Source organism: Heloderma suspectum, chromosome 1 (assembly GCF_057233095.1).
Source record: "Heloderma suspectum isolate Gila_16-S chromosome 1, 16-S_ref, whole genome shotgun sequence".
In the NCBI taxonomy this organism is placed as follows: domain Eukaryota; kingdom Metazoa; phylum Chordata; class Lepidosauria; order Squamata; family Helodermatidae; genus Heloderma; species Heloderma suspectum.
Window position 1 is genome coordinate 21,960,043 of NC_139458.1, and position 21,602 is coordinate 21,981,644.

The window sequence follows — 21,602 nt, forward strand, 5'->3', positions numbered from 1 at the left end:
GCAGGGGGTTGGACTCGATGGTCTTGTAGGCCACTTCCACCCCTACTATTCTATGATTCTATGTGCTCATTTTAAAAATTGTTTTTTTTTTAAAGTTATATGAAACCTTGAATATATCTGACCCTGAAAACAAAGATCACCAGTCTAGCAGCAACAATAAGTGGTACCTGTTGCCTGCTCTTCACTTTTCTTGGATGAAAACAAGATGTTTGCCTGGATTTGCTATATGACTTGTATTATCTCTACTACTCTCTGGAAAGAGAAAGGCACTGTTCACACAACACGCGAACCCATACTCAGTGGTTGAGTGGGTTTTTTGTTGAACCGTGGGTTAACATGTTGTCTGAACCCAGGACAACCAAACCACAAACTATGGGTTCTCAAGGTGGCTTGTTCAAGAAAAATAAGCCACACTGCATGGTTAACAAGCTACCCTGCGGAAATTGTCCTGGGTTCAGACAACTTGCTAAGAGCAGGGTTCAACAAACAACCCACGATCCAACAACAACCCACACTCAACCACTGAGTGAGCATGCTGGGTGAACCCTGTCACTGACACTTCTCCAATTTACCAGATTAGGTCCCCCATCTGCTTCTGTAGTAACTTCCTGCACAAAGCCTAAAGAATTGCATTAGCATGAATATGAAAAGCAAATACATGAGCTAAAAGTACAATCAGCTGTTGCAATATTAGGCTCTGCAAAACAAACTTAAGACACAGGTGAACAATGAGGATGGCTCAATGCCATATTTTAAGAGTATTTTTCTCTATTAGTAAATCAGTATTTTCTTCAATACATATTTCAGTGATGCCAATAGGGAATGGCACCACCACAAGCAGTGAGAACTAAAGTTATAAAAAGTAAATCATTAAGACATCCAGACTAATCAATACAAGAAAGTTGTAGAAGTAGCACCATCATTAAACAGACCATTTTTGTTTATATGCTGCCTTATCTACACTTATGGCAGCTTACATATACACATATTATAATTACAGGAGAGCTAGTGACTGGTGCAAGGCTGCCAACTGAGTTTAACGTTCTGGCTGAGCTTGTTGAACATTCAATACTCCATTGGCTATTACACCACACTGACTCTCTGGTGACTGTCAACACTCAGGTATGACTTCAGTACAATCTGATTACAAGAGAAATTGAGTTTAATGGCACTTGGTCTCTAATAAATGTGCACAGGTTTACAGCTTAATACTAAAATATTACATAAGCAAAAACCAGATCATGAATGAAATTATGCAAAGGTAACACAATACATTATTTTGTTTAGGTTTGTGCAATACATTCTTTCACCTTTTTCAGGCATGGCAGATTCAGGTTAACAAAAAGATACACACCCCAATTGTCAGGTTAATTATCAAGCCTAAAAACTAAGCTGGGCTATGACTGAACCTAAATATTTTCAGAACCTTTAAATACAACAGCTTAGCTAGAAAATTACCATTACTGTTCCCAGCATAATGTGTTACCTGAGAGGGAGAACATAGAGCCTACTGATTTAAAGTTTACCATTACTACGTTTAGGGTGCAATCCTAACTAGATAGGCGGCCACCTCTGAACTTGGAGGTGACCGCCTATCCAAAGCAAAGCAGGAGAAGTACCGGGGGGGGGGGGCAGTCCCTCCGCGCCTCTCCTGCCCTGCTTTTTCTGCTAGACAGCCATGAGGAGGCCAAGCGGGAGGAGGCTGCATGTACGACGCATAGGATACGTCGTACACGCAGATCCGCTCTCCCTACCCTGGAACGCCCCCAGCCCAGCCCCTTTTCAGCTGCTCTGAGCTCCTCTTCCAAGCAGGGCCTCGAAGGCAGCGTAGACGTGGGGGGAGGTTGATTTTCTGGGAATCGACCTCAGAGTGCAGGCTCCAAGGTCGGTTCCCGGAAAACAGCATATCCTATGGCTGTCAAGCTGCTATAGGATTGCTCCCTTAGCTAGCTGTTCTTCCCAAGTGACCCCAAATTATTTGGGATGCTAAAAACAAAAAAGGATTATAAAGAACTCCAAAAGGATTTCTGGGTTAATGGGCATTAAAGTGGCTACTGTGGTTCCATGTAAGCAGATGTAAAGTGATGCACATTGGGATAAAAAATTCTAACTTCACATATACGCTGATGAGGTCTCAGCTGGTGGTGACTGACCAGGAAATAGAAAATCTTGAGGGTGTGCAGGATAGTTTGATGAGAACACTGACCCATTGTACAGCAGTTGAGAAAAAGGTGAATTCCATGTTAGGAATCATTAGGAAAGGGATCAAAAATAAAACAGCCAATATCAGAATGCCTTCATGTAAATCTATGGTGCAATTACAGTTGGAATATTATGTAGAGTTCTAGTCTCTACATCTCAAAAAGAATATCATAGAGCTGGAGAAGCAACTCCACTACAAGGAAAGGTTACAATGTTTGCTGCTATTTACTCTGGACAAGTAAGGCGGGGGGAAACTCAAGATAGAGAGTATAAAATTACACATGGTGTGGAAAAAATGGAGATAAATTTTTCTCCCTCTCATATAACACTAGAACGCAAGGGCTATTCCATGAAGCTGCACCCTGGAAAACTGACGACAGACAAAATGAAGTATTTTTTCACACCGTGCATAGTTAAACTATGGAATTTGCTACAAGACGTAGTGACAGCCACCAATGTAGACAGCTTTAAAAGAAGGACTAGACAAATTCATGGAGGATAAGACTATCAATGGTTACTAGTCATGATGGCTATATGCTATCTCCAGAATCAGAGGCACCGTGTCTTTGAATACCAGTTGCTGGGAAACAACAGGAGGGTATTGCTCTCATGTCCTGATTACTGGCTTCCTAGAAGCATCTGACTGGCCACTCTGGGAAAGAGGCTAGTGGACGAGATAGGCCTTTGGACTGATTCAGCAGGTTCTTATTGTCACTGATTAGAAGAACTGATCATCCAAATCTATTTCAAATGACAAGTAATGAAAAGAGATACAAGGATGGAGTTTTGCCTAAATATTGCTAGGAATGCATGGAGTAAGCACTCCCATTTTTCAATTGTAACGTCTAAGATTAATCCACCTTTCTTTGTTTTTTATATCCATTACAAAGACAAAGAATCTATATTTTTGTTAAGTTTACATGCAAAGTTCACAGTATTTTTTTAAACTTACTAGAAATCCTTACTTTTCTTGCTAGAAATCCTAACCATACATAGAAATCCATGCAGTTTGGTAAAACCAAAATAAGCTGCACTTCTATGCTTAAATGTATTTAAAATGGCTTTATGTTTCCAGTACTAGCGCATCACTTTACCTCTCTGCCAGTAAGGATGTGTCTGGCCAGTTTCACTTTTGCAAAATTCCCCTTTCCAATCGTTTTAAGAAGTCGATAATTCCCAATATGGGGTTGCTCATCTGCACAGGAAGCTATAGAATTCCTAAAGCGGGCCCCAGAGCGGCTAGTTCGAGAGGAAACTTCTTGCCGTCCTTCACCATGAGAGGTGTGCTGTAACAAAGAAACACACAAATTTAAGGTAAACTGGAACTTGAAGTCACCATTAAGTTGCAGGGACAGCGAATTAGGACACACAGAATAAAGTATCGCTTCATACAATGTTTAATTAACATGGCATTCACTATCGTAAGAGGTGGTGATGGCAACTGGCTTGGATGGTTTTAAAATAGGTCTAAACAAGTCCATGTTGAATAGGTCAATGTTTATTAGGGAGCAATCATATCGAGATAGGTAACCGCCTCCGAACTCAGAGGCGACCGCCTGTCCAATGCAGGGCAGGAGAAGCATCGAGGAGATCATTCCCTCAGTGCTTTTCTGCCCTGCATTTTGGCTAGACAGCCGATTGCATGGGAGGATGGAGTGGGGGAGGAGACTGTTGTACGACACATTGGATGCATCGTATAGGCATTTCCGCCTTCCCTGCCCTGGAATACCGCCAGCCACGCCCCCATCCGGCTGCTCTGCACTCCTCTTGCGAGCGTGGAGGACAGGGCTGTTGGGGGGTGGTCAGTTCTCCAGAAACTGGCCTCGGAGCATGGGCTCCGAGGCCGGTTCCCAGAAAACGGCATATCCTATGGCCGTCTAGCCAGTGTCTAGAAAATGGCCAATCCTATGGCCGCTAGACAGCGGCTAGATGGCCATAGGATTGCTCCCTTAGCCACGATAGCTATATGAAACACCAAAGTTCAGAGACAGTGCACAACAGCTGTTGGGGAGGCAAACAGGAAAGGGCATAACCTGTTTGTGGGCTTTCCAGAAGCATTTAAATGGCTTCGATTGGAAAGAGAATACTAGACTAGATGGACCTTTGGTCTGATCCACCATAGGTCTTTTTAAAGGTTCAAGTGTGTTGAAAATTCTTAGTGGACTAACACTGTTGTTGAATGAATTGCTAATTCAAAATGAGTACGTATCCAGCAGTTGTTTTGGAATACTTAAGGCATACTCCATCTGCTTTCATGACATTTTACATAGTACTATGCTATAAGCCTACCAACATTTCCTCAGCATTATATAGCCTCCATATAAGAGCTGTAGTGCCTTTGCAGCTTCTGGGGAACTGATTATTAACTGCACTTTTGATTAGCACATTTCAGGATATGGTTAAAAAAAAGTCTAGGGAAGAATAAATTAGGAGACTTGAGGGCAACAGAGCAAATGTGGGAAAATACAGTCAGACGCTTAGGCTACAATCATATGCCACTTACCTAGGAGTAAACCCACTGAACTCAACGAAAGATACTTCTGAGTAGACATGTAAAGTATTATGTTATTAGGCTTTGTTTTGGTCCACATTCTCAGTTGAAACAGCCTTAGTGTGTGCAATTCTACTTGATCACATTCACTACATTACCCTTGGCATTCTTCCTGTTTCTATTTGCTACGGAATTCTTGCCTCACTCTTCCATTCTCTCCCTCATACTGTTAAAATTTACATGTTAACCTCATTGGGAAAGGGACCTGCCTCTTTTGCTTCTTTTACTCGGTGAAGCACAGTGTACTTTTGATAGAGCTATATAAACTAAGTGGCATTAAACCGTAGTTCCTCTTTCAACTAAGTCGCCTTTTGAACTTCCTAAAATATGTATCTTAATGTTGTGCAGTTAATAATATTTGCAGAAATACTGGTTAGGGTATAAACAGAAAGCATTCTCTACTATTCCCTAACATCGTAACTGCAATACCAGTCAAGGACTAAAAATGATACACCTCAGGCATACTTTTTAGACAAATCCAGACAATGTCAACAATGTTTCCACCATTTCCTGCACAGCTCAGCTATCTAAGCCTATCACAGTTTGTAAAGTCTTGACACAAGTATTGCTTCAGCTGAACAAATAAAAGGGTTAACATATACAAATAATATCAAAATATAACTATGTATAATATAAACCAAATGATAATCAAAAAGCTAGTTTTAATAGAAGTACGGAATTGACAGACGATAATGAAAGCTTGATTCAGCCCTTTTCTGTACCTTTCACTACTAAGTTCTATAGAGAAGAAAACTATGTACTTAAAATGTATGTCTTAAAATTGTAAATAGCAAAAACGTATGAAGTAAGTGAAGTCACAATATGTAACAGTAAAAAGTTTGAGTAAAAGATGTGCCATGTCTCATTCATTTGGTTTAAAAGGAGAAGTGGCAAATGTACAGGATGAAATCGTGTTTGGCAAAGCTTACATTGGCCTATTTGCTCTAACATTTATGGAGTGTATTTCTGCACACACACATGTACGACGGAAAGAGGAAGATCAGAAAGGTGATTGGGTCGCTGAGCAGGCATTCTGGTTCAAGTAACTAGAGAAAATAATCTAGCTGTGATATGGTTATCTTACAAACATACACAGAAATAACTTCTCTAGATCACAACCAAGTCTTGTGCCATCTTGCCCCAAACACATCCAAAAACTATCAATTGGCAAAATGAAGTAGTGAGGACTTTAACAATTTTTGCAGCCAAATGTGAGGGGAATTTAACCCATCTTCCTCTCAACATCAGATGTACTGTACACAGATGTCAGCACTCCACTTGAAACCAAAGAATTCCTTGCAGTGTTTTAGATATTTTTTAAATAGCAGCTTTAGCTGCGTGGGCACTACTATACTGTGCACGAAGGAAGATGGTGTGGTTTTGAGCCTTTACATCTTTAGTCCTGTCCTGTGCACAGGTGACAAACTCCATGCAAGGTGACAGGTTCTATTCAATAATATGATAAGCTAGAGAACAAATGTAGGTATTAAAGAGTTCTCTTCCCTTTAGAACCATTTGGGACACAGCATTTTCCTAGTTTTACTCTTTAACCTTTCTTTATACTCCTCCATATCCTTATATTTTCATTTCTTTGCTACATTTTCTAACCATGACCCTATATTCCACAACTGGTATCCAAATTCTACCCCATTTGCCCTATCATCCTTGCAAGATCATCTCATCCATCAATTCCAAACCTAGTCAGCTTCAATCTAGCAAGCTTATTCCTCCATCAGATTCAGGGCTGAGTTTTTAAAAAAACAAATACTGACCAAAAAAGCAGCGGGAGGGTCTCAGAGCAAAGGAAAATCACAGTATTACATAATGAGCGCAATAATATAATCAGAACTCCTCATTCGGTGGCTGAAGCTTGGTGCTGAGTTTTCTGACTTTTAATGCCAATGACAGGAGTCAATGGATCACAAGCTAGAGGATAAGCAAACCCTGTGCACATCACTGCACAAAGAAGAAATGGTGCTCGCTGCCCCACCTCCTGCAGAGCTCCCTATAATTAGATGTGGTGACGCAGCCCAAGGTTTGCTTCTCAGGCAACAGATTTTGGGGTACCACTAAAGGGCAGCAACTAGTCAATTCTTTAGGTTAACACTGTATGTTACCTATGAGGTAAGGGGTAAGGAGGGGGCGTGTAGTGCCATTTGGATTTTCTAATCAACAGGCACCAAAATATCTTCAAGCATCTCTGCAGGGCTCACAAAACACAAAATATAAAGAGAACCAAAATTTTTAAATACGGTGGAAAGTAGTCAATCCTTCATTCATGTGTATTCTAACCCTTCGTAGAGATGTAAAATTTCCAGAAATTTTGAGGGCATGGGAAAAAACAGGCTTTTTTCTGGGGGTTTTTGGAAAAATTGGAAATTTTTGGGAAATGGAAAAATAAGCAATACTTATTTTTTTAGCGCTCTTTACAGATCTAACAACACTTTGTTGCTTTAAGACAGCCTTCCCCAACCTGGTGTCCAGGTATTTTGGACTTCAGCTCCTATCAGCCTCTGGCAGCATGGCCAATGGTTAGGAATGCTGGGCACTGTAGTCCAAAACATCTGGAGGGCACCTGGTTGGGGAGGGTTGCTTTAGGAACATAAAGCAGCCTTTCTGTTCCTAAAGTTATTTCATGTATGGCTTAATTTGCTCATAAAATTATCATTATATTTAAAAACTTTTAAAAGTAAACTCAGTTAGTAAATTTGTAATTATTGTCTGAACAGATTAGAACTACATTAAATGGTACAGCATCAGAAACACAGGACTCTAGAGAACAAAACCAAAGCTGTCAAAAATAAACATTTACTGTCAAGAATGCACAATGGTGACTCTACTCACATGTTGGGAAACTGAGCATAAATGTCTAAAATATACTTTAGATCAATGATTTTAATAAGGACTGAAAGAACTAACCACACTGGGACTCTTACAGAGAGGATTAAAAAAATATTTTTCCCCATGGCTTCATTATTTCCAGACGTTTTACATCTCTAATCTTTCTATAAAAGTGTTCTTATTACATAGTTTTAGAAATCATTTTGGGGGGAGTAAAGGCTGGGTAACAATACATAAATGCTTTGTCTTAAATTCTGAAATAAAATATTTCATAATCCCAAACTGTTCAATTGGGGGGGGGGGGACAAAAATGGTCCTCAGGGAAAAACAACAACCCTGTTCTCCTATTTTTTCTCTGTTTTTTTTCCAGGCCTTCACATCTCTAACCCTTTCCTGTGGAAAATGGATCCAGAATCTAACTGAGGCAGGCACTGAGAAGTCAGCAGTGTATAGGGAGAAAGTAACATAGATAAAAACAGCTCTGCTTGTAAGAAACAATCCTGAGAAAGCAAGAGGGATTGTAGACTTTGTAATGCAGTCACTATCTTTCTCAGTTCAAAAAACATTAGTCTACAAAATGCTCATGGAAAGTGATTTTGCAAGCGATTTCCCTGTCAGCAACTGAATAAGACGTTATCTTTTGGAGGGACAGGAATAAAGTCAGCAAACTAAGGAAAGAAGAATAAACTGGGCAACACACATACACATAGGTAAGACAGAAATAAGTTTGCATTTCAAACAAGTGAATATAAACAAACAAGTTTATAACCCACCTTTTCACAAAAGCCTTCCCCTAATGATGTTCCGGCATCCTTTCTCATTAAGAAATAAGCATGATGAGAGCAAGAAAAGAAGAGAATCATTAACAAAAATAAAAACTTGGGCAAGGTGGTAGTGGAAGTTTATTTAAAGAGATACTTGTGCTTAGCACATATAGTTCTTATAGTGATGCATTAGCAACAATGTAAAGAGAACAGCATTCACCAACTTGCAAGAGTCATGATTGGCTATTCTACAGAAGTACGAGAAGATAGAAAACCTGACATATGAAACTTTATACCCACTGGAGGAAGAACAAATAGTGGTTACAAAATAAACTGTGTGCAGGTTTAGAGAAAATGGTTTCTTCACTAAACTTATTTTTATTGTATTCTGCAGGGAAGTTATATGTGTAAATGCTCACCCAAGCATGAAATAGTACACAGAAACTATCCATATTCAGTATGAGAATGACATCTACTACTATTACTACTACTAATCTGTAGTAGAAATTTGTAATAGAAACCTTTATGGTAACCCTCTGTAAGAAAGAACATATGATCTCCAAACCCCAGAACTCAAGTAGACTATTATTCCAGAGTACAGTACCGCATTATATTATTTATTTATTTAGATTTGTACCCCACCTTTGTACCAAGAAAAATGGCACTCAGTGTGGCTTACAATCATTATTAAGCAATATACATCTAAAAGAAAAGCATGCATGGGCCAATTTGGATGGATCTTATCTGCCCTCAGCTCCGCCATACCACATGACAACCATGCTTACCCTCTGCACAACTGACTTCCCTAACAACACACACACTGTCTGTAGTGCACATAGGGACAGTTACATAGACAGCAACCTCTGCCATTCACAATGGCTTTCTCCAAATCAGGGGTACTGCTTTGACAACTTTTGAACAAAGAATTATTCAGAGAATATGCCACTATTTGGGGGGGGGGAGAGACTTTTTTAAATTTAGGGGTGGGCAACATGTAGCCCACAGGTCCCCTGCTGCAGCCCCCCAAATTAGGGGATTTTTTTAAAGCATCTGTAGCAGCTACAGAGCTCCAAAAGGGTCAAATTTAGCTTGTTTGAAAGCTAAATAAAGCTCCAAAGAGACAGGATGTGAAGCTTCTAGTCTGAAGCACCCCAAGCATTTGCTCTCAACAGCACCCAAGTGTGCAAATGTCTATCAACTCCCATTGCTCAATCAAATAAAAATTTACAGCACGTGAAAGTTGGCTAATTCTCCCCAATTTCCTCAGCTGCTATTTAGAACCTGCTGTGCAACAGAGAGCAGTGCAAAATGCTGTTGCACCAGATACATTAAGTGGGATTTATTTTACATTTTTGCAACAACAACAAAATTAACTTGCAAAATCACAAAAGCATTAGAGAACTTAATTTAAAAAAAATGTTTCCTAATTTAGAGCGTTATGATACACATAAGGGAAACCTATCTTTCTTTTATAACATGGAAGTACAATCATCCAGTGATGCTTGGGAGGCAGAACAAGTGGACACAGTAATACAAATTCCTTCTGGACACAGACAAGTGTCTGAATATTACAGTCTAATCTCCCCACCCACACTGACTCTCAGAAGTGCAATGATGGCCCATGAAAATGTGTTATGGCTGTCTAGCCATTTTCTATATTATTCCAGCTCTGAGAAAATTGTAGGAGAAAGCCTTCAGGCATTATGTGATAAGCCGTATTTCCTGAGAGACACAGATCTCTCTAGATATAGACAAGATGCAAAAGGCAGCGCAGACCTCTGTATTCTTGTCTACTCACATGAGGTTTCCCTGAGATTTATGTGAGACAGAACATCTGGGTGTAATTTCCAATTATCAGAAAAAGATGCCATGCCATGCAATACCCTTACCCTTCTTAGTGTGCTGTCTTTATACACCAATCTTCCCTACTTGGCCCTGTATTGGGGTGGGGGGTGGGGTTCTAAATTCCATCATCACCATCCATTTAAAATATTCCAAGTACTGGAAAACCCTCAACTTTCAGTAGGATCAGAGTCATGGTACTTTAGAATAATAGGACATATTTGGTAATTATATACCAAAGATGAAAAACTAGAAGTGTGTAACACTTAGGGTGACAGTGCTTCTCTGGTTAGTTAATTTGAAATTTTTGTCCTCACTTGCCCAAATCCTACATAACAAAAACACAGCCTCTCGTGTTCCTAGGGCCTGAATGAAGATTTTCCTCCACAAAACCATGACGTCAAAACCACTCAGCCCAGGAGAAAGAGCATTACACAAGTCATCTTCAGCTTTCACACAATTCCCACATCCATCAGCACTCATCAGCACTCGATTTGTCACCTATCTTTTCACACTCGCCTTCTCTCAGGCCACCTTTTGTCCTTAAAAGCTAGACATTCAGAGCCACTTTCACCTCCTTTCATCCACTCATCCCGCTGGCTTCTATGACATCAGAGCAAATCAGCCTATGACTAGTGAGGGTTTGCAAGCAGAGAGGTGTAGTACCAGTGATAACAGATCCAAAAGAAGCAGAGACATCACCTTGCCAACAAAGGTCCGTATAATTAAAGCTATGGTTTTCCCAGTACTAATGTATGGCTGTGAGAGCTGAACTTTAAGGAAGGCTGAGCGCCGAAGAATTGATGCTTTCGAACTGTGGTGCTGGAGAAGACTCTTACGAGTCCCCTGGACTGCAAGGAGGTCCAATCAGTCCATCCTAAAGGAAATCAACCCTGACTGCTCATTGGAAGGACAGATACTGAAAATGAAGCTCAAATATTTTGGCCACCTAATGCGAAGAGAAAAGTCACTGGAAAAGACCCTGATGCAGGGAAAGACAGGGACGGCAAAAGGAGAAGGGGACGACAGAGGATGAGATGGCTAGATAGCATCACCGATGCAACGAATATGAACTTGAGCACGCTCCGGGAGAGAGCGGAGAACAGGAAGGCCTGGCGTCCATGGGATCACGAAGAGTCGGACACGACTGAACAACAACAACAACATCTTCCTATACCTAGGTGGGAAAGAGGTCAAATAAGAAGCTATAAAACTTTCTAATGAAGTGGAGTATCAGGCTGCTTCCTAGATCTCCAAGGCAGTTTCCCCTTCAAAGGGATCGGGAAGGCTTTGGGTAGTTTTAAGATGTCAGCAGAACCTAATGATTAGCTGATGGAGGAAACACCACTCCCTTTAAGGAGCTAAAGTCCTGCCCTTACCAGCTGGGCAACTAGTCCCTGGGACTTCCCCCAAAGGTTTAGTTACCACTGGATCTCCTCTCAGCAAACTACCCTACCCCAGACACTCTGGGCTGGTTTGCATGTCACAATAAGCCTCTCTGAAAATAAGCTATGGTGGGTTGGTTGTTTGCTTGCTAACCCATGTTACTCCCAACAGATGATCAGGTTTTCTGCAGCTTGCTGTAGTTTGTTTCCCCCTTAGTCCTTCCGCCCACTCCAGGCACATATCCCACGGGCCTTTGCAGCCTGACCTCAGCAGCCTACTCTGCTAATGAGCACAAATGGACTTATTAGTGGAGTAAAGTTTAGTTTGTAGATTTTTTTTCACCTTCAGGTAGATCAGCACAAATTTACTTTTTAAAAAAACTGGGAGGGGGGAGTTGCACAAATTTGCTTATGTGCAATAAATATTGTTCTTATGGGGAGTAACTATTGTGCATAAGTGCAGTCCTCACTGCACTTTAGTGAATTTGTGCAAATCCTATTTTTTATTAAAAAAAAAATAATGTTGAATATGCAGAAATCTCCCTGAAGGTGAAGGAAAAAGGGGTGACGCTAGGGATGTCAGAGAATTCCGCCACGGATCTCGGTGAGGCCGAATGCCAGTGCATTCGGCCCCCCGAAATCTGTGGCGGAACAAAGCCCCCCACCCCGCGAAATGGGCTCGGAAAGGAGCACCTACCGTTGCGAATGGCGGCCACGTCTGCGGCTGCCATTTGCTTCTTCCATATAGCCATGATAGGCTACGTAAATACTTACATAGCCTATCACGGCTAACGCAGGGACGCCATTTGTGTCCCTGCAGAAGCCGTGATAGGCTGCTTAAGTATTTACATAGCCTATCACGGCAAAAAAAAGGGAACGCAAATGGCAGCGGCTACGGTGGCCGCCATTTGCGTTCCCTTTTTTTTTGCCGTGATAGCCTACGTAAATATTTATGTAGCCTATCACGGCAAAATACAGGGACGCAAATGGTGGCGGCTACAGCCGCCGCCATTTGTGTCCCTGCAGGCTGCCCAGCGGCTGGATGTCCGGCTGCAGGCAGTTCCGACCGGCAGCTCCGCGGAATCTCTGCGGAGCCGGCCGGAGAGAATTTCAGGGGGAGGGACAGAGTGCCTTCCCCCCACCGCGAATGTCACCCTTTGAAAAGGTAAGTGACTTTCATACATCCCTAGGTGACGCTCTCTAGGGAGGCACCTAAGTGGAGGAGTAAATTGACCAATGTCATTTCAAGACTTAACAATGAGGGGATATCGTTAGTGAGATTCAAGGAGCGACCATTTTCGCTACTTTTGCCAGGTGGCTCTGTAGTGTTTTCCAACAAGCTATGCACAACCAAGCATGCTGGGTTCGCACATTACAACAAGCTACTCTGAAGACAAGGCACCCTGAACAACCCAGTAACAAGCCATACATTCTCAGGGTGGCTTATGCATGGACTAACAAATCACACTGAAGAAACTGTGTTAAGTTCAGACATCATGACAAGCCAACTTGAAACAAACAAGGCTGACAACCCACTGTGGGTTATCATCCTAACCACATCATTAACTGCCAGTATTGTAACTCACATTCTACCCGCACTTACTCTGAAACTTGATTCAAGTGGGGATGTTCATTCTAATAAACTAAAGCCAGAGTTTTGGCAGGATTTTGCCATAGTAAGAAACGTTTGGTTTTATATGGACTGCAGGACATGTTTTGTGGAGTTTATATTTCCTGTTCATCTACAGGTGTGGGCAGACTTCAGGCTTGTTAGATGAACTTTATAATAAAAAACAATCCTGAAGTCCAGGTATCCACTGAACCACAGGAGTCATAAACAAGTTTGCACCCAAGATACCACAATTCAGAGAGTACTAATTCCCTAATTTAAAAAAAAAAAAAGTGTTACTATTAAGAACATAAGAAGAGCCATGCTGGATCAGACCAAGGGTCCATCTAGTCCAGCATTCTGTTCACATAGTGGCCAACCAGCTGTTGACCCGGAACCCACAAGCAGGGCATGAGCACAACATCACCCCCCCACCTATGTTCCCCCGCAACTGGTGTACATAGGCTCACTGCCTCTGGTACTGGAGGGAGCACATAGCCATCAGGACTAGTAGCCACTGATAGCCTTTTCCTCCAGGAATGTATCTAACCCTTTTAAAGCCACCCAAACTGGTGGCCATTGCTACTTCCTGTGGTAGTGAATTCCATAGTTTAACTATGCACTGTGTGAAGAAGGACTTCCTTTGATCTGTCCTGAATCTCTCACCAATCAGCTTCATAGGATGACCCCAGGTTCTACTATTTTAAGAGAGGGAGAAAAATGTCTCCCTATCCACATTCTCCACACCATGCATAATTTTGTAGACCTCTATCATGTCTCCCCTTACCCTCCTTTTTTCCAAGCGAAACAATTCCAGCTGTTATAACCTTCTCTCATAGGGGAGATGCTCCAGCCCCTTGATCATTTTAGTTGCCTTTTCCTGCACCTTTTCCAGCTCTACAATATCTTTTTTTAGGTGTGGGGGCCCAAACTGGACACAGTATTCCAAGTGTGCTCGCACCACAGGTTTGTATACGGGCAGTATAATGTTGACAGTTTTATTCTCAATCCCTTTTGTAATTATGCCTAACATGGAGTTTGCCTTTTTTACAGTGGCTGCACACTGGGTTGACATCTTCATTGAGCTGTCCACCCCAACCCCAAGATCTCTTTCCTGGTCAGTCACCGCTAGCTCAGATCTCATCAGGCTACACTTGAAGTTGGGATTTTTTGCCCCAACGTGTATCATTTTACACTTGCTTACGCTGAACCACATTTGCCATTTAGATACCCATTCTCCCAGTTTGGAGAGATCCTTTTGGAGCTCTTCACAATCCTTTTGTTTTAACCACCCTAAATAATTTGGTGTCACCCGCGAACTTGGCCACTTCACTGCTCACTCCCAATTCCAGATCATTTATGAACAGGCTGAAAAGCATTGGTCCTAATACAGATCCCTGTGCGACCCCACTATTTACTTCCCTCCATTGGGAGAATTTACCATTTATTCCTACTCTCTACTTTCTGTTCTTGAACCAGTTACTGATCCATAAGAGGACCTGTCCTCTGAGTCCATGACTGCTAAGTTTGCTCGGGAGTCTTTAGTGAGGGACTTTGTCAAAAGCCTTTTGGAAGTCCAAGTAAACAACGTCTATCGGATCACCCCATCTACATGTTTATTGACAGTCTCAAAGAACTCTAAAAGGTTAGTGGGAGAGGACTTAACTTTGCAGAAGCTGTGTTGATTCTTTTTCAGCAGGGCTTGTCCTTCTATATGCTTACTAATTTTATCCTTAATAATGCCTTCAACCAATTTACCTGGAACAGATGTTAAGCTAACCGGCCTGTAGTTTCCCGGATCCCTTTTTGAAAATTGGTGTTACATTGGCCATCTTCCAGTCCTCTGGTACAGAGGCTGATCTTAGGGACATGTTGCATATTTTTGTAAGAAGATCAGCAACATCATATTTGAGTTCTTTGAGAACTCTAGGATGGATACCGTCTGGACCCGGTGATTTATTTGCTTTCAGTTTATTAATAAGGTTGAGAACATCATTTGTCACCACTATTTGTCTCAGTTCCTCAGACTCCCTTCCTGAAAACATCAGTTCAGGCACAGGTATCTGTCCTATATCTTCTGCAGTGAAGACAGATGAAAATAATTCATTCAGCTTCTCTGCAATCTCCTTGTCCTCCTTTAGTACTCCTTTAACTCCATTGTCATCCAATGGTCCAACTGCCTCCGTAGCTGGTCTGCTTCTGATATATTTAAAGAAGTCTTTATTGTTGGCCTTGATGATGTTGTTAGCAATACGCTCTTCAAAATGCTTTTTTGCATCTCTTATTGTCTGCTTGCATCGTCTTTGTGCAAGCTTGTGCTCCCTTTTGCTTTCCTCACTCGGGCAAGACTTCCATTTTCTGAAAGAAGCTCTCTTTTCTCTAATAGCTCCCTTAACACTGCTCAGTAACCATGCCAGTGACCTCTTGGACTTGGTGCTACCTTTCCTAACCTGTGGTATACATTTTAGCTGGGCTTCTATTATTGTGGTTTTGAGTAATCTCCAAGCATTTTTAAGGGATTTAATCCTTTTGACTCCCCCTTTTAGCGTCCATTTCACCAGTTCCCTCATTTTAGAGACGTTTCCTCTTTTGAAGTCAAAAGTGACTGTGCTGGACTTCCTGGGCAATTTTCCACTTAAATATATATTAAATCTGATAGCACCATGATCACTGTTTCCAATTGCTTCAACAACATTTACATCTCGTACTAGGTCCTGGGCAACACCATTTAGGATTAAATCCAAGGTTGCCTCCCCTCTGGTCGGTTCCATGACCAACTGTTCGAGGGCACAATCATTTAGGGCATCTAGAAATGTAACCTCTTTCTCTTGGCTGGAACATGGATTTATCCAATCAATGTGGGGGTAATTGAAGTCACCCATTATTACAACATTTCCTTGTTTGGAGGCCTCCCTGATTTCGTTTTCCATCTCAAGGTCACTCTGAGCATTCTGGTCTGGGGGTCGATAGCATGTTCCTAGCACTAAATTAGTTTCGGAGCCTGGTATTGTCACCCACAGAGCTTCTGTGGAAGATCCTATCCCTTTTACGTGTTCTAGTCCATTTGATGCTATGCCCTCTTTGACATACAGCACACCTCCCCCAGTACACCCTTCCCTGTCTTTCCTATAGCGTTTATATCCTGAGATGACTGTATCCCATTGGTTCTCTCCACTCCACCAGGTTTCTGTAATGCCCACTATATCCAGGTTTCCCTTTAAAATCAAGCACTCCAACTCTCCCATTTTGGCTCGGAAGCTTCTAGCATTTGCATAGAAACACCTATATATGGTATCCTTCCCCAGATGCCTCTGGCGTGTGCATCTTTTCATTCATTCATTCATTCATTCCTATACCGCTCAATAGGTGAAGCTCTTTTGCTATGGGACACTGGCCACTTTGATTGGCTATTACAGTCTACCATGTGCTCCTGGCCTATTTCCTCCCCTCCTACATTTGGGCAGTCAAAAACATTCTCATTCTCATCCCTTTGGGATGATTTAATCCCAACCAGATGCTTCCCAGCTCCTGTCGGCTTTCCCCCAGGGTTTAGTTTAAAAGCTGCTCTGCTACCCCTTTTATGTTTAGTGCCAGCAGTCTGGTTCCATTTTGGTTCAAATGGAGCCCGTCCCTCTTGTACAGGCCTGACTTGTCCCAAAACATTCCCCAGTGCCTAATAAATCTGAACCCCTCCTTCCAGCACCACTGTCTCATCCACGCACTGAGACTCCTCAGCTTCTCCTGTCTAGCTGGCCCTGTAGGTGGAACAGGTAGCATTTCCGAGAAAGCCACCTTGGTGGTCCTGGATTTCAACCTCCTACATAGCAACCTACATTCGGTTCCAGGACCTCACGACTACATTTCCCCACATTGTTGGTACCAACATGGACCATGACCACTGACTCCACCCCAACACTATCAACTAGGCTATCCAGATGGCTCATGATATCCACAACCTTCGCACCAGGCAGGCAATTCACCATGCGGTCTACACACCCATCACAAACCCAGCTGTTTATGTGTCTAATGATCGAATCTCCCACTACCACAAGCCCCCCTCCCCCTGGAGGCACATCCTCAGCGCGAGAGGGTATTTGTTAGTCTTCTGAGGAATGGGTCCCTTCTAAGGGATCATTTCCCTCTTCCTCAGAATGGCACCCTCCTTCCCTGAGACCCGCATTCTCCATGACAGCAGAGGACCCGTCACCCTGGGAGTGGGACACATCTAATGGGTCCCTGAAGGTCTCATCCACCAACCTCTCTGCCTCTCTTAGCTTTTCCCGGTAAACAATCCTCAAGGGAACGCACTTGTTCCCTGAGAGCCAGGAGCTCATTACACCGAGCACACATCCACGACTTCCGTCCAACAGGTAGGTAGTCGTACATGTGTCACTCAGTGCAATACACTGGATAGCCCCCTCCCCACTGCTGGCTTTCTACCTTCATAACTTTTTTTTTGTGGGGGGGTCCCTGGAAAACTTAGTTGTTTACTACAAGAAGGTGGGGAAATTATTTATAGTTATTTATTTATAGTTACTTACTGTGAGTATGGAGTAAGGAGGAGACAGTTCAACGCCCTGGCTTCCTTGCCCTGTTGCTAAACTTGCACAGTTGCTTAACTCGCTTGTTTGATGATGCTTTCTCACTGAGGCTGAAACGCTTTGTCACTGGGGCTCCTCGCACTCAGAGAGCTCAACTATTGTTAAAACCTTGGATAGTTCACGGCAAACTACCCAGCAGTCAGTAGATCCCAATTTACCTTCTGCCCTCTCCTGGCCTAAAGAAAGTGAGGTTGATTTAAGCTCTGAACAAGCTGCTGGGATTTCTGCAAGTGTATTAACATAGCATCTACATCGCACCTGGTGGTTTGATATTAATATAGATATTAGGCTTCAACTCCAATCTCATTCCACCAGTACCATGGATCACTATGAACACTTTTACCAATAAAGAATGCTGTCTTTTCCCTTCTACACACATTAAAACTATCTGTTTCTGCTAAAGATTTCCATTATTTACAGTCTCCCATATGCTGTTGTATCCTGGGGATGGGAGCGTCCTTTTTCTAAACAAAATAGTCATTGCAAATAGAGTCAAGGGAACATATTCTACACCTTGGGCTACTGCAATCCATCTCAATGTAAACAGAAACAAGGTAGATAATGGAACAGCCAAGGCAGTCAGCCAGAAGCTTGTAAACAGAAGCCATACTGCAATTTAAATGAAAACAAACTTTACTGTACAAAAACTGTCTCTGTGCTTTCTGGTCCAGCTTCTTCTCCCACCCAATTACGAAGACTGTTAAACTGATTGGCCAGTTTAACCAGGTCATACTTGCCAAACAATAATCAGTTTAAAAAGATAACCAGCAGAACAAGCATAATCTTTACTACAAATAGCTCAATCATTTCAATACATATCCTAATTTTCCTCTGTATTAAAGAACAGAATAGGAGACACCCTGACAAATTAAACCTTTAAAGCCAGCTGGGGTGAAATTATTGAACTGCCACAAAAAGGACAAAATTTCAGAACGCTAGTACATTCACCATCCATTAGAAATTAGCCAACAATGTTGACCTGCCAAGGACTAAGTTATGATGTACAGAATCAGATGTAACTGTATTTCTCATGCAGATTTAACTGTGTAGGTCAAGGCAAACACACATTCCAAATATAGAATCCTATCCACCGCCAGCCTGCAGACTGGGGAAAAGTGACAAAGCTGGGCATCATCATGCCAAGGAGTCAGAAATGGGAACAGCTTGTTAAACCTTGACAGCCAAAAGACGCTGAACGGAATCCAACACCACGTGAGTAGATGGGACTTTCACTGTCTCTCCCCCCCCCCCTCTATAGCCCCACTACATCTCCCAAAACTTTGTTCTGGAAGGTACCCAAGGGGAGGGGAAATCCCCCCCCCCCGTTCCACTGACAGAAGCAGTTCTGCCAGCAGAACTACTTCATGGATTTCACCTGCTAAGTATCTCTTGAAGGCCAAGGGCTGAAATTCAAATTCTCATTTGTTCTATTACTTCCTTTGCTCCTGCTTACTTACATCAGCAGTAGCAATCATTTGTTTGGGTCATAGCTATATCATAATACTGTCACACTGTAAAGAATGAGTATATATTAACTACTATTAGCCATGGAGTACTCAGGTTTGAAACTGGGATTGTATCAGTATCCACTAGAGCATTGAGCATCTGGGGAGGGTGGCACTGGTTTCATTAAAAAAGGATAAAGGTAGATCTATTTAGGGCAGCCTTCCCCAACCTGGTGCCTTCTAGATGTTTTGGATTATAACTTCCAGAATTCCTGACCACTGACCATCCTGGCTAGGGCTGATGGGAGTTGAAGTCAAAAACATTTGGAGGGCACTGGGTTGGGGAAGGCTGAGTTAGGAGATGGGAGAAATGTCACCTCCAGAATAAGGCATTATCCAGCTTTAACAAAGTAGCTAGTAGTACAAGAATGTTCCAACTTTTTTTTTTTTAAGGAAACGGGAAATTTGTAGTCTGCATCCGAGATTTACTACATTGTCCAAGTCACACTGACTTTGTTCACCGATCAAAACAAGTTCTTACTGACATCAGCACTGAAGTGTAAATATAGCAGCTGAAGAGCAAGACATAGTCAAACCTGAATCATCAATAAAACTGCTAACTAAGTCCAATGCTTATATAGCCATTGTTAGTAATTATGTATGAAGCCAGGAGGACACCCAATGGTCAAAGGTCTGAGACTCCTGTTAGGAAAAGCCTGTTTAGATGTTATTCCCATGATGCAATACAATGCTATTTTTAAGAAGTCAATTTTTGGCCAAAAGGTTCACTTAGAGCTTTGACCCCCCCCCTTCCCCAAGACTTGCTATAATAGGGGTTTGGGGAATGCAGTACTTTAAAGGTCCATCTCTAAGCCCAAAGGGATATATGATACAACCTCATTTATTAAAATGCCTTGAAATAACCAAGGACACCCATAACCAATGCCTGCGAAATGTGCAGATCCATATTCAGATACACATTTTGTAGAGCAAGAATGGCCACAAGAGGGGCTGCTGTTCAGATAGATGTGCCTAGGGCCTGGTTTCCAATTCCAAAGTTATACTTCGGACAGAACAATCCTGTGCACACTTACCTGGAAGTAAGCCCCATTGAACACAATGGGACTTACTTCCAAGTAAGAATGCCTAACATTGCAAGCTCTGGTTTTACCAGTTTCTCTTATTCCACCCCCATAAATGTGATTTCTAAATTACTGAGTAAGATATGTAACAGCTTGTAGAAACCTTAACAGTGCTACGAAAAGTGCAATTCAAACAGATGTCTTTTTAGAACAATGCTTCTAAAGTCAGCCTAAGCCGATGCAATTATATTGAGATGTACCTCAACAGTTTAAAATAAATTACAGTTATCCAATTTTTTGCTGGAGAAGCAGTGTGAATATTGAGAATTATTATTTTGTTACATGGAATAGCGGCTGTGACGGGGTGTGTGTGTGTGTGCTAATTAACTGATCATTATCCACACCAGAAAAGTCTGAGTCACTTCACACAACAGACACGTACCCATATACTCCATTGTTAGTAAATGCCATGAAAATGTCTGTTTTCCTGTGTCTGGCAGCTGCTGCTTACAGGAAAAATATCGTGTGAATAGCCCCAAGAAACGGGGAAGGAAACGGCAACCCATCCCAGTATTCTTGCCATGAAAACTAAATGGATCACTACAACCAGAGATATGTCGGTATACCATCGGAAGATGGGGCTCCCAGGTCGGAAAATGGTCAAAATGCTAACTCGACCTTGGGGGAGCAGGGGGTGGCGACAGCCGACAGGAAGCTCTGGCGTGGGCTGGTCCATGAAGTCACGAAGAGTCGGAAGCGACTGAACGAATAAACAACAGCCCCAAGAAGAAGGCCTGTTCTACAGCCCCTCTGACAGGAGGGTACCAGTGAAGGCTGTTGCTGGTATACAAACAAGTATTACAATGCTGTACATAGCATCTCAGGGCAGAAGCTAAAGTTAAGCAGAAACTCTAAGGCTTAAGCTCACATATACACATTGAAGTAGCTATAAAGAGTCAGAAATCAGATTCAGATCCAGTTATTTGAGTCCAGAGCACCAAGATTATTGTTGGTCAGTTGTAGTTTGTAAACCTTAAAAGTGCTTTTAAAGGATATTATTGTGCCTAGCAGTTTTTAGGACACAAAATGGGCATTTGCACAGAGTTATAGGATTTGTGTTCACTTTAAAAATTACTTAACATGGTTCCACTTTGAGCACAAGCAAGAACAATGCTCATTCAGCATTGTTTTAAAAAACCAATATGGAACTGTAGTAAACATTATCTGTCTTTGTCAATAGATGCTGTTGAACGCTACCTTGGAAAATTCAACATTGTTCA

At 42.1% G+C, this 21,602-nt stretch overlaps 1 protein-coding gene across 13 annotated transcripts in view; it reads right to left on the minus strand.

The window, feature by feature from the left end:
• Positions 1-21,602, minus strand: part of MARK3 (microtubule affinity regulating kinase 3) — a 90,095-nt gene that overhangs the window by 64,701 nt on the left and 3,792 nt on the right. For all 13 annotated transcript variants that reach the window (XM_084837932.1, XM_084837922.1, XM_084837974.1 and 10 more), the window contains exon 2: positions 3,297-3,488. In XM_084837932.1, coding sequence (XP_084694058.1) covers positions 3,297-3,488 — 192 coding nt within the window. The remainder of the gene's footprint in view (positions 1-3,296; positions 3,489-21,602) is intronic.